A 13467-nucleotide genomic window follows, 5' to 3' on the forward strand; every position below is an offset into this window, starting at 1 on the left:
CTGCCCATCAGACAGAGGCTGCCCATCAGGCAGAGGCTGCCCATCAGACAGAGGCTGCCCATCAGGCAGAGGCTGCCCATCAGACAGAGGCTGCCTCTCTCCTATGATAGCAGCCTATCAGACAGAGGCTGCATAAACTCTGTCAGCTTCTCTGGGTCTCACCCATGTAGAACCAGGAGCCTGCTTTTAATTATCCTCTGTTCTTAGAACTAAGGAATTGTAGCACAGGGAGGGTGAGTTAGTAGTGTGACATTTAACAGCAAGTAAATGGTAAGAGCAAGATTTAAACCCAGGCAGCAGTCCATGCACAGCCAGAGCCAATAATAATAATAATAACAATAATAGTAATAATAGCAGATGCTTTTGTATCATGAAGCAAAAGGAAGAAAAGGTTTCCCAGCTGATGCCATGGCACTGTGCTTTCTGCACGTGGCAGCAATTCTTCCCTGGCACTATGTTTCACCTTGTGTTGGTGAGCATGGTTCAGCGGCACCAGTCACTCCAAAACATAACGGATTCGCCTACTGAGTTCCCCGAGAACCCACTGAAAATTGCTAATAGTAAGAATCCTATCTGGGTGGGCACACGCCTGTAATCGGGCACTTACAAAGGTGGAGGCAGGAGGATAGAAGCTCAAGGCTAGCCTCAGCTACATCATGAGTTTGAGGCTAGCCAGGGTTACACAAGGTCTTGCCTCAAAAAACCCAAACCCCAACCTGAACCAAACTGAAACCCCAAAGTGAACTCATCCACATTATCATCAGCATTTCGAGAAAGAGAAAGAACTCAGGGCTGGAGGGGGCTAGCCTGGGCTTGAACCTGAGCCGAGGTCACTCTAAGACTCTTCACTTTGTATCAACTTGCAGATGGAGACTGGGTTTAGGGAGGAGGAGGAGGGAGGGGAGGAAGAGAAGGAAGAGGAGGAGGAGCAAGGGGAGGAGGGAGAGGAAGAGGAAGGAGAGGAGGAGGAATAGGAGGAGGAGGGAGAGGAGGAGGAATAGGAGGATACAGAGGCCCAGATCCACACCTGCCACAGGTAGACAAAGCACACAAAGATCCACAGGAAGAGCAGCCACAGCCCGTTGAGGTAGATGATGCTCTCGGCCAGCCGCTGGATGTCCACCGACACCAGGTTGACCACGTCCCCTGCTGCGCTGGACTTTCTGGAACCACTGGAGAGGACCAGGACCTGGGCCGGTGTGAGGAGGAGGGACATGTGAGGAGGGAGGAATGGGAGTGGGCACTGAGTGCAGGCCCAGCCTCAGTTTACCACCTATGCAGTGAACCTGTAAACTTTCCCAAGCTAACTCCCAGGGTTGGGCATAGGGATCTGGGGGGACACAGTAAGGATCTGGGGGGACACTGTAAGGATCTGGGGGGACACTGTAAGTAAAAATTAAAGAAAGCTAGACCCGGGTGATCTGGGCTCATTTGCCCCCTGTGCTAGGGATACCCATGTCTGTGCTGAGAGCAGCCTCCTCTCCTCAGATGTCAGGGGCAGATGCAGGCTACACTGTACTGAGCTCTCTCACCCAGATGCTGGGGCCACTCTGGGGAGTGCAACTAGGCCTGTGGGTACATTGCATGGATCAGCTGTTAAGAAGTGAAAAGTGATTCCAGGATCAATGTGGACCCTATTTTACAGCTAAGGAAACTGAGGCATGGAGAAGCAAAGCAACTTGCCCTGAGTCAGAGTCAGAGCCAGAGACCCATAGGCCAGGAATTCAGGACCCCTAAGGCTCGGCACAGACAGGACAGGTTGTTAGATTCTCCCAGCCTGACCTTCCTGACCATTGCTGCCTCCAGTGCCTTTCTCCAGTGGCTTCTGATCTGCCAGCTACTGAGGTCTCAGGACCCACAGCGTGAGGAACACTGGCTCTTCCTGCCTGCTCTGTGCTGTGTGAGAGTTAGTGTGATCCAAGGTGTAGAACTCGCCACTCTGCAAGTCTTCACAGAGGGCCAGCTGCAGCCCCACCCACGGGGACTTCCCACCCCTGCTGCCTCCTGAGAACTTCACTGCAGCCAGGCTTGTTGGCACAGCTGGAGTTTGAGTGACAGAAGCAGAGCTCAAAGATGTTTATAGTTCATTTCAACGGCAGCCATGCTAAGAGCCAAGAAGGCGTCTCCCTGGGGGTCAGGTTACGTCAGCCCTCTTCTGAGGATCAAAGGCTGCCTTGCAGGGCAGGCTGTGTTTCCTCTTGAGCTCAAAGCCTTGGAGACTCACAAGGGATGTAAGCATCCTGGCGGGACTGCAGATTATCCTGTGTCCCTCCTCTGCCCAGACAGGCTAGAGAAACAATGGATACCTGGAAACTGCCATTTCCCCAGGAGCCCCACGCTGGGAGAAGGAAAAGACTGAAGCCGGGTGCCAGAGAGGAACTTGTCTTGGGAGAGATCTCATAGTGTCTTAACAACTTGCCAGAGACAGATGGTTGGGGTCACCCCCAGCCAGAACTGCATAGCTACACATATCTCTTATTCTCAGTCAAGATTCTAGAGAAAGACTTAGGGGGAAGTCACTGTCCCTTAATTGTTTAATGAACTGATTGGAGAAGGTACCCAGCCCAGCTTTTTTAGGGCCCAGGGCCAGGCTCTGACCCTGATCATTGTAGTAACAATTTGTTCTCCTTGAGCCCCAGGAGCCACTGTCTTTGCAGCAGTGAACAGACATCACTCAGAGTTCTCACTATGGGACAAGAGCCAGCGAAGGGATGACAGATGGAAGAGATATGGTTGGAGAAGTCTCAGGGCCAGATCACAGAGCGTTAACCGAGGAGGTAGGAGGACAGGAGACTGGACTGTATGGATGCTCACACTCCCACCCCTGGCGCTCACCTTTCTGTACACCAGGCCAGTGATTGCTGTTCGCAGCCTCATCTGCAGGACCTTGGCTCTGTACATGTGCTGCTGTTCAAACAACGTCTGTAGGCAGGCTGCGGAGAACATCAGCACAGCTAGGAGCCAGCCTGTCCACGCCGAGGAGTTGCGGTCACCCATGAACTCCAGAAACAGACTAGGATGCAGGAAGAGGGACAGTAGTGAGGCCTAAGCCATCTGGGTGCAGGGCCATCGGGGTGATGACCTCTACTCTGTCCATGTTTCTTTTCCATGTGACTTTTTTTTTCTTTTTGAAACAGGATGGAGGGGATGGAGGTCGTGTAGCTCAGGTTGGCTTCAGACTCACTATGCATACCATGAGCTTGAGTTTCTGATAGGATACGGGCACGTTAGGTGCTAGGGATCCAACCCAGAGCTTGGTTGACAAACACTTGCCCACTGAACCGACACAAGCTGAAGCCCTGGTTTGGCTCTAATTGGGGCTAGGACTCATTCTGTGCTTCATGTCTCAAGCTGTGACCCTGCTACTCCAGGCTCTTGGGTGCTGTCATCACAAATCCCAACGCCAGGCCTGGCTTTACTTTCCATTTAGTAAGTGATGTAGGCAGGCCTAGAGCCCATGATGTAGCCCAGGCTGACCTGGAACTTGCAATCTTCCTCCTTTAACCTCTTGAGTAAGGATGACAGCTCCTCACTGCCAGGCTTTGCTGTATGTGTGTGTGTGTGTGTGTGTGTGTGTGTGTGTGTCTGTGTGTCTGTGTGTGTATGTCTGTGTCTATGTATGTTTGTCTGTGTGTATGTCTGTGTGTCTGTGTGTATGTCTGTGTCTATGTATGTTTGTCTGTGTGTGTATGTCTGTGTGTGTCTCTGTGTCTGTGCCTGTGCCTGTGCCTGTGTGTCTGTGTATCTGCGTCTGTGTATCTGTGTATATGTCTCTGTGTGTGTGTGTATGTCTGTGTGTGTCTGTGTGTCTGTGTCTGTGCCTGTGTGTCTGTGTGTATATGTCTGTGTGTGTCTGTGTATCTGCGTCTGTGTATCTGTGTGTGTGTGTGTGTGTGTGTGTGTATGTCTCTGTGTGTCTGTGTGTCTGTGTATGTGTGATTTTGTCCTGTCTCCCCGGCCATGTCCAGTAGTACTTGAACAGTCCTGCCCTAGTCTCTTAGAGATGGAAATTGCATGGAGCAAAGCCTCGGTGAGACCATTTCATACATCTCTGGCCTACTCAGCCACCAGCCACAAACACTTGAGTGGGCCCATCCAGTGGGATCCAGCCCAAACTGCCCATCCATACATCCTGACCAGCTGAGTGAGTGAATGCCTGTGACTTTAAGCTCTAACCTTGGGGACGATAGTTTAGCAGCAAACCTTAACTGATACAGCCCTCTGCCCTCCTGGGATCAGTCACTTTCTTCTGCCACATGTCCCCCACCTCCGCAGACTTATTGTACATGTGCTGTGGTCCCAAGTCCCTGATGTAAACACAGAGGTAGAATTTTTCCTCCCAGGATGCCACTGAGATACCTCAGCCAGAGCCAGGGCCTACCTGAGGAGCTTGGGAACAGCAAACCTGAAGGCATCACTAATGACCAGGCTGAGGGTCCCCAGCAGGAAGGTGGACCGGAACACACGCCAGATAGCCCTGAGCAGTGGGCCCCGCTGGCTCCTCTCTGGCTGCAGGAAGGCCTCTGCCTCGGGGACCCCCACACTACTGTGCCCTTTGTGCCTGGAAGAGAGGAAACATGGGCACGGGGCCCAAGTTATATTCAATGGCTGTAGCAGACCAACAAATTCTGGTCATTTATTATTGTTGTTTTGAGACAAGGTTACTCTGTTGCCCTGGTTGACCAGCTGACGAGTGCCCTAGAGGCCAGTTGCTGAATGCTCTAGAGGCCAGCTGATGATAAGTGCTCTAGAGGCCAGCTGATGATAAGTGCTCTAGAGGCCAGCTGCTGGGTGCTCTAGAGGCCAGCTGATGATAAGTGCTCTAGAGGCCAGCTGATGATAAGTGCTCTAGAGGCCAGCTGATGATAAGTGCTCTAGAGGCCAGCTGCTGGGTGCTCTAGAGGCCAGCTACTGCTGCTGAATGCCCCAGAGGCCAGCTAATGGTAAATGCTCTAAAGGCCAGCTGACGAGTGTTCTAGAGGCTAGCTGCTGCTGAATGCTCTAGAGGCCAGCTGATGATGAGTGCTCTAGAGGCCAGCTGCTGCAGAATGCTCTAGAGGCCAGCTGCTGAGTGTTCTAGAGGCCAGCTGCTGCTGAATGCCCCAGAGGCCAGCTAATGATGAATGCTCTAAAGGCTAGCAGATGAGTGTTCTAGAGGCCATTTGCTGCTGAATGCTCTAGAGGCCAGCTGATAAATGCTCTAGAGGCCAGCTGCTGGGTGCTCTAGAAGCCAGCTGATGAACGTTCTAGAGGCCAGCTGATGAATGTTCTAGAGGCCAGCTGATGAATGTTCTAGAGGCCAGCTGATGAATGTTCTAGAGGCCAGCTGCTGGGTGCTCTAGAGGCCAGCTGATGAGTGCTCTAGAAGCCAGCTGCTGCTGAGTGTCCTTTGCCAGGATCCCTCTTGAGCTCCAGCCCACCCCCCACTCACCCTGGCAGCCCATTGCAGCTTCTCCTCCATTCTCTTTCCAGCTGGGAAACGAGTTCTTCTGAAGAGTTTTCTCTCCCAAGTGACCAGAGGTCTTTCGGCCCCAGCAGCTTTTTGTAGCCCCTCCATAGCAGTCTGTGGAAGAGGGATCACCAGAGCAAGCTCCTCCCGCTGTCTCCACACCCCATCTTGCTCCCTGCAGGTAGCTGCGTGACCCCTGGGAAGCCACCTCTGCTGGGTCCTGAAGGCAGTAGCCACCCCTGGGGGAACCCAGCTACTTTTAAAAGACCCCTTTTAAAGACCTGGGACATAAAAATGACTGAATACTTAAAGGACAACTGGCATAAGAGGGGAACAGACCCTCTGTGGAGTCAGAAGTTCAGGGTCCAAAAGTTGTTTCAGATCTTTGATCTTTCCAACAACTCGAAGGGGAAGCTCTTGTTGGGTGCTGGTTGTCTCTCTAGGTCCTGCCAAGTGTCCTCGTGAGGCAGCAAATGAGGGCAAGCAAGCAATAGACCACTCTGTAAATGGTTAATTGCCTGGGGGTACTGGTGAGCAACGGGACAGAGTCTGGGTGACATTCCAGTAGGACACAAAACAGCACAGCTGATGGGTGACTGTGGTTGGGAGCAGGGTTGAGGCACTCACTCTCTCCTCCAGCCTGGGATCCCCTAGGAGACAGACTTGGCCTTTTCAATCTCACTCCTGGGGCTTAGCGTGCAGTAGGTGCTTATTTAACACATTAAGTAACAGAGGCTGCGTAATAGGTGTGATTTTATTCCGTACCTGCTATGAACACGCTGAGTATATTCTATTTGATAGAGGTAGAATTGCCCCCATTTTACAGAGGGCAAGACTGAGGCTCCAGTGCCTAACAAGTCCACTAAGAGGAAGAGCCAGAGTTCAAGGTCACATCTTTCTCTGAGGAGTGAACTGGGACAGATTGAGAGGAATACTCTGGAAAGCAGCTCCTAGCTGGGCAAAGGAGGCGTGGGTAAGGCCAGGAGGGAATGCTGTGGGGATGGGTAGGGCTGACAAGCCAAGAGAGAGCATAACGCCAGTCAGGGGACCCCACCTCAGCCCTACACCTCACTCACCCAGAGGCCCACCAGAACATGGCCTTGGAGGGAAAGGAGGCCTCGGCCTCTGGGCACGGATTCTGGAAAAGACAAAAGGCCAGGGGGAAGCAGATGTGACAGTGTCTACCTGTCGTCCAGGGGGAACCAGATGTGACAAAAAGGGCTATGGGCTAATGGAGTTGATAACTCAGGGCAAGAGTTGCTCAGAAGAAGACTTGACTGAGACCAAGAAGTTCTCAAACAGCCGGATGTGGCAGTAGCTCATGCCTATAATCCCAGCTCTCTGGAGGTAGGAAGATTGCTGTGGGTTCAAGGCTAGCCTGGGCTTAACTAGTGAATACCAGGCCACTCTGGGCTTCAATATGAGAGCGTACCTCAAAAACAACACAAAACAACAACAACAACAACTCAAAGCAAGGACCATGTTATGAAGATGAGCTAACGGGGCTCAGTGATGGAGTGTGTGTATGTGTGTGTGTGTATGTGTGTGTGTGTATGTGTGTGTGAATGTGTGTGTGTATGTGTGTGTGTATGTGTGTGTGTTTGTGTGTGTGTATGTGTGTGTGTATGTGTGTGTGTGTATGTGTGTGTGTATGTGTGTGTGTGTATGTGTGTGTGAATGTGTGTGTGTGTGTGTGTATGTGTGTGTATGTGTGTGTGTTTGTGTGTGTGTATATGTGTGTGTATGTGTGTGTATATGTGTGTGTGTGGTGTGTGTGTGTGTGAGTTTTAGAGGGAGGGAGTGTTGGGGGCTAGAGCTTCCTGTTTGGCCCCCTTTAGTGTGAGGAATTCCCTCCACACGAATCCATGCCCCCCCAAACTGAGCTTCCCCCATATCACGAGGGACTGACAATCTCTGCAAGTGTGAGTCAAGATAAGCACCACCTTCAGTTGACAGATACTTTGTCACAATGATGAGACAGTAACCAATCCACCAGTCATAAGAATGATGTGAGTCTGCAGTCCTCCTACCTTCCTAGAGCTGGCATCAAAGATGCTCCCATGCTGGGCTGTGTGGTTCAGATTTTGCTAAAGGGCTGAATGAATAACAACAGGAAAACACTTGTGTTCTAGGCCAACACACTTTGGTCACGTGCTGTTGCTGGCATTGGAAGGGTCTGGGGTTAGAGGACGCCAGGATTGGCTTACCAATTGCTGGGAGTCTTCCGAGAAGAAGGGTGGCTGGTCCACCAGACAGGACAGCACCAGCTCAGCCACCACCAGGGACAAGCACAGGTAGGTGGCCAGGTGGTGGAGGGGCTCCTGACGGAAGTTCTGTGGGGACAGAGAAGCCCCACTGAGCCCAAGAGTGGTGGTGAGAAAGTGAAGGGGCCCCAGGGATCTGCGTTGAGGCTGGACATAGTTCCTGAGGCTTGGAACAATTTCTAGATGGGAACCAAGCCCTGGTGCACGAAAGCCTGGTCCTAGCATTCCTGGTCATCCTGGCTCATGACATGTTACTGCCATATATCAGACTTTCCAGACTTTCTGCATGAGTGACAGTCCCCAGGACAATACCACAAAGCAGCGCTGGGTTTTCTTCCGTTCTCCTTTCCAGCCCTGTGGTGGTTTGAACAAGAATGGCCCCCCACCCCCCCACCCCCACCCCATGGACTCACATATGTGAATGCTTAGTCATCAGGGAATGGGATTATTTAAAAGGATTCGAAGGATTAAAAAGCGTGATCTTATTGGAGGAAGTTTGTCACTGGGGGTGGGCTGAGGGTTCAAAAGCCCATGCCAAACTCAGGGTCTCTCTGTGTCTCTGCCCATGGGTCAGGATGAACTCTCAGCTCCTTTTTCAGCAACACATCTGCCTGCCTGTCACCAAGCTCCCTACCATGATGATAATGGACCAAACCTCTGAAACTGTAAGGCAGCCTACAGTGCAATGTTTTCTTTTTAAATAAGAGTCGTCTTGGTCTCTTCACAGCAACAGGACAGTGGCTAAGGCTAGCCCCGACCTCCTATTCTCTTCCCCGTTAGCTGATTTTGTTAATGTCAACTCTGCACAGGGTTCTCCGCAACCTCACAAGGTCCAGCGTGCCCGGATCCCCACTGGGTTTTTGTCTTAGAGATTGGTCTCACACTGTAGTCTGGGCTAGCCTGGACTCCCGATGCTCTTCCTGCATGCAGGAAGGTCGGTCAGGTGAGAACCACCTCCTCTAGCCTGTGTTCTGGGTGTGTTGTCTTTGTTTTTCAGATGGTACTCAGCTGGATCCGAACTCTCCAAGGCCCTCCCTCCCCACACTGCCATTTTACCACTGTCTCTATTGGAAATGAAGGAAGGAATGGGTAAAGCACAGAAAGGGAGGGAGGAACGGAAGAAGGAAGTAGTGAGGAAGGCTTTCTAGTCATCAGACATTATTACAGATGTTTGAAATAAATACAGAGGCATGGGAACATGAGGGAGGGCGACAGTGTGAAGAAGAGAGCAATATACCATGTGTAAGTGTGTTAGGTGTGTGTTCACACACCTGTGGAGTGGCCTGTGCAAGCGTGCAATGTGTCAATGTCTGTGGATACCCATGCCTGTGTGTAGGATGTATATGTATGGGGTGTGTGTGTGTATAGGATGCATGTGTGTGGTGTATATGGATGCATGTGTGGACATGTGCAAGTGTCTGTTCTTCTGTGTCCCACGATACATGAATGAAATACTCTGGGAGCTGGAGAGATGGAGAGATGGCTCAGTGGTTAAGATCACTGACTGCTCTTCCTAAGGTCCTGAGTTCAATTCCCAGCAACCACATGGTGGCTCATAACCATCCATAATGAAATCTGATGCCCTCTTCTGGTGTGTCTCACTGTAGATAGCTACAGTGTACTTACATTTAATAAATAAATAAAAATCTTTGGGCCGGAGTGAGCAGGGGAGCAGGGGGAGAAACACTCTGATGTGTCCAGGGTGTGAGAGGAGTGTGTCCACGTGGGGATGTAAGATCCTGGAAATCTGTGTTGCTAAACTATGTCCTTTTGACAATGTGGATGCTGGTCGTTACATAGTGTGGAATAAGGCAGGCCCAGAAAGATAGCCATGGCATGACCTCACTCGCAGGGGGACTCTAGGGAAACTGCCTTCTAGAAGCAGAAAGTGGAAGGGGTCTTACTGGAAAATGAGGGATGCAGGCAGGAAGGGCAAGGACCTGTCAACCTCCTGTGTAAAAAGAACACTGGAGTCCCGTCATCCAGGAGGGCAGCTGTCATTAACAATACTACAATGCCAGGCATAGGGGTACCTGTAATCTCACAAGCAGGAGGCTGAGGCAGGGAAGATCAGAAGTTCAATATCGCCCTCCTCTACAGAGTGAATTTGAGGCTAGCATGGGCTATATGAGACACTGTCCTGAAAAAATTACAACATTGAACTATTTCAAAAGAGCTGGGAGAAAGGATTTTGAATGTTTTTTAAGCTGTATTTATTTATTATGTATACAGTGTTCTGCATGTGTGTATGTCTGTATGAGAGGGCACCAGATCTCATTATAGGTGGTTATGAGCCACAATGTGGTAGCTGGGAATTGAACTCAGGACCTCTGGGAGAGCAACCAGTGCTCTTAACCTCTGAGCCATCTCTCCAGCCTGATTCTGAATGTTCTAATCACAAAGAAATCAGAGCTGCCCGGGTGGCTAACTGCCCTTATTTGATTATTATTTAGTTTACCCATGCATGAAAATATCACACTGCAGGGGCTGGGAGATGTCTCAGCCGTGCTTGCCAAAAAAGCATGAGCCTGCAAGTTTAAATTCCCAGCAACTACATAAAAATGTAGGAGTGGCTCCAATCCCTTGGAGTAGAGAGACAGGATAAGCTCGGCTTGCTGGCTGCCAGTCTAGCTCCAGGTTCATTCAGGGACACTGACACAAGAGAATAAGGCAGAGAGGGTGGTAGATCTAGACACAGCGCATCCTCCTCTGGCCTCTGCACACATAGCCGTGCACATCCGCAGATGCACACAGCACATACTAAGCATCCTGCACCCTACAAGTGGGTGTAATAATCATGTATCAGTTCAAAACGAAACAAAGTACGTGGGATTGGCGGTGCTTATGGGGGAGGGCGTTATGTGTGGAACTGGGGGCAGGAAAGAGGTCTGACTCCGCCACATAGATTTTCCCAGGTTGCACTCACCCCTGCAGAGACCTGCTGCACAGCGTTGATTCCTGGCAAGATGCAGCAGAGCAGCCAGTACCCAAACAGCACCCCGGATGCCCGGACTCCCTTCCTTCTCTCCATGTGGATCAGAAAGGTGGCAAAGCTCTGGATAAGAAAGGATGGAGGGTAGAAAGGATGGAGGGTAGAAGGGATGGAGGGTAGAAGGGATGGAGGGTAGAAGGGATGGAGGGTAGAAGGGATGGAGGGTAGAAGGGATGGAGGGTAGAANTGGAGGGTAGAAGGGATGGAGGGTAGAAGGGATGGAGGGTAGAAGGGATGGAGGGTAGAAGGGATGGAGGGTAGAAGGGATGGAGGGTAGAAGGGGAGGCTCCCACCTCCCTCGCACTCCCACAGCTACAGGAAAGCAGCTATTGGGAGCAAGCCAGGCTCTTGCAGAGGCAGCAGTTACCATGGTGGTGAGCCACACAGTAGGGTGAATGAGAAGCTCTGGGGCCTGGGGCACGCCCTGGTGGATCCTCCACAGAGGCACGGCCACGTTGAAGGTATACATAAGGATGAGGGCCAAGCCCAGCACCTGGAGGGAAAACAAAAGTGAAGGCAGACTGGAGAAGACATGTGCAATGCCTGATGGGGGCTCTGTCATTGTCGTCCCTGCTTGGGAGGCACTAAGACCATCCTGATCTTCAACTCTTCATGTCAAAATGCTCTTCAGTAGCTTGAGTTGGTCCAGTGTTTCCCAGGCCACAGAAGAAGCTGGAAGTGCATGCGTTAGGGTGAGTTAGGGTGTGAAGTGAGGGATACTAGGTGAAGAAGTTTCCTATGGAATCCCCTGTAGGATGACTGGTCCTGCTGGACTGGTTCTGCCTCGAGGCAGGAGATCCATGCTGCCTAAATGCCAGATCATTGCTAAACACAAGCCCCAGTTTCAATTGCTCTTGGGAAGGTGATATTGAAACCCACCTGACTGCCCCAGTAGGCAGTCCCTGATTAAAGCATGCCCTGGAATGCCTCTCTGCGGATACTTTCCAAGGCCAGCCAGCTACAACTGCACCACAGTGCAGTGGTGCAGCTATTAGCTCTCTGCTTCTGTCTTTTTGGTGAATTCTTTCAACACCCACATCTGTACAGCCTCCCCTGGCATGGTATTTTGGTGGTCTATATGGGGACCTTTCTCCTGACTGACATGGCATGACTGACAGCAGTTGAGCCCAAGTGGTCGTATTCCTGGCCAGACTTCCAGGCATGCTTCTCTTTTTTGTCTTCCAGTTCTTGGTTTTTGTTTGTTTGTTTGTTTTTGACACAGGAGTTCTCTATGTAACCCTGGCTGTCCTGGAACTCCATCTGTAGACCAGGCTGGTCTTGAACTCAGAGATCCATTGCCTCTGCCTCCCCAGTGCTGAATTAAAGGCGTACACAACCACTGCCCACGTCTGGCTATCTTCCAGTTCCTGACTCCCTGCATGAAGTATGGCTGTCCGGTGGCAGCAGCTCTTCCTAGGCTAATCTGCACACACTGTGGGAGTCCTCTTAAGGCTTGCTGTCCTGTTCCATCCTGAGACTGCCCCTGCTAGATCTTCTGCCTCTCTCATCCAGTAAGTGGAATCTCTCCTTTCCTTGTGTGAACCCGGACCACTCATCTGGATAATTTGGCCACTGGCTGTAAATTGTCCTGATGGCTGTAGACAGTTTGGCTTGTGTAGGAGGGATGTCCCTAGAGAGAGGCACCCCAGTTCTTCTATGGTAGAGCAGGATGATCTGTTTGCCACAGAGGACATCTCATAGGAACACCCATTCACAGACAGACCCATCACGGGACATCTTCTGTCCCTCCCAACTCCCCACTGAACTGCATGCTTAACAACAAATTTTACGCTCAGACTTTACAGAAAAGACATTAAACTGGCCTTGAACTCACAGATCCACCTGCCTCTGCCTCCCAAGTGCTGGGATTAAAAGCATGTGCCACCACCGTCTGGCTTTAAAAGAAGTAGACAGTCCCTGATTAAAGCATGCCCTGGAATGCCTCTCTGCAGATACTTTTCGAGGCCAGCCAGCTACAGCTGCGCCACAGTGCAGTGGCACAGCTATTAGCTCTCTGCTTCTGTCTTTTTGGTGAATTCTTTCAACACCCACTCTGTACAGCCTCCCCTGGCATGGCTTTAAAAGAAAGCCTTTAAAAAGTTTAAGCAACAATAAAGTCCTCCTGAGACCCACAACAAGCAAGACCCTTAGAGTTTAACAATGTGGAAGTGTTGGGGTGGGGGTTGGGGTTGGGGGGTGTCGGGGTGGGGGTGGTTTGACTGCAGTATCAGTGGAGAGGTGGAGGCAGACAGCAGAAATTGAATATCAGCCTGAGCTGCCTAGCAACTTTCAGACCAGCCTGGGCCACATGAGCTACATGTCTGTCTCAAAAACAAAAACAAACAAACAAACAAACAAAAAACCCTAACAAAGTAAAAAGTATAAGTAGGTAATCTTAATTTGTTACATTATGTCACAAATGCAATTTAGATCCACCCTCCTTTTAGTAAGGTATTAAATGTCTTATGCTGCTCTAGTTATGATATTAATAAGAGAAATAAAGCAATAAAAAAGAAAACCATTATGCAGAAGAGAAGAAGCTGTGAGAGGGAATCTAAGTGAGGATATGTTCTGGGTAAGGAAGGTTAAAGGACGAATATTAGCTTTGGATAAGGAAGGCGTGTGTATGATAAAATTAGATTTTTCCCCCCTGAGGTAAAAGTGATTTGTTGCTTCCAAAATAAAAAGTGAAAGCTGAGGACAAACCGGAGCAGCTTAAGTGCCCTGCAGAAGGGCAGGAGTCACAAAGGACAAGCCTTCAG

General features: G+C 50.6%; 1 protein-coding gene across 2 annotated transcripts in view; it reads right to left on the reverse strand.

The window, feature by feature from the left end:
• Abcc6 (ATP binding cassette subfamily C member 6) overlaps positions 1-13467 on the reverse strand; it is a 55422-nt gene that overhangs the window by 34948 nt on the left and 7007 nt on the right. For both annotated transcript variants that reach the window (XM_029479113.1, XM_021169207.2), the window contains exons 3-10: positions 11073-11198; positions 10640-10768; positions 7657-7782; positions 6526-6587; positions 5432-5563; positions 4382-4561; positions 2836-3013; positions 1028-1189 (exon numbers count right to left, since the gene is read on the reverse strand). In XM_029479113.1, the coding sequence (XP_029334973.1) occupies positions 1028-1189; positions 2836-3013; positions 4382-4561; positions 5432-5563; positions 6526-6587; positions 7657-7782; positions 10640-10768; positions 11073-11198 (1095 nt within the window). The remainder of the gene's footprint in view (positions 1-1027; positions 1190-2835; positions 3014-4381; positions 4562-5431; positions 5564-6525; positions 6588-7656; positions 7783-10639; positions 10769-11072; positions 11199-13467) is intronic.

The sequence above is a fragment of the Mus caroli genome, chromosome 7 (genome assembly GCF_900094665.2).
Source record: "Mus caroli chromosome 7, CAROLI_EIJ_v1.1, whole genome shotgun sequence".
NCBI classification, from domain to species: Eukaryota; Metazoa; Chordata; class Mammalia; order Rodentia; family Muridae; genus Mus; species Mus caroli.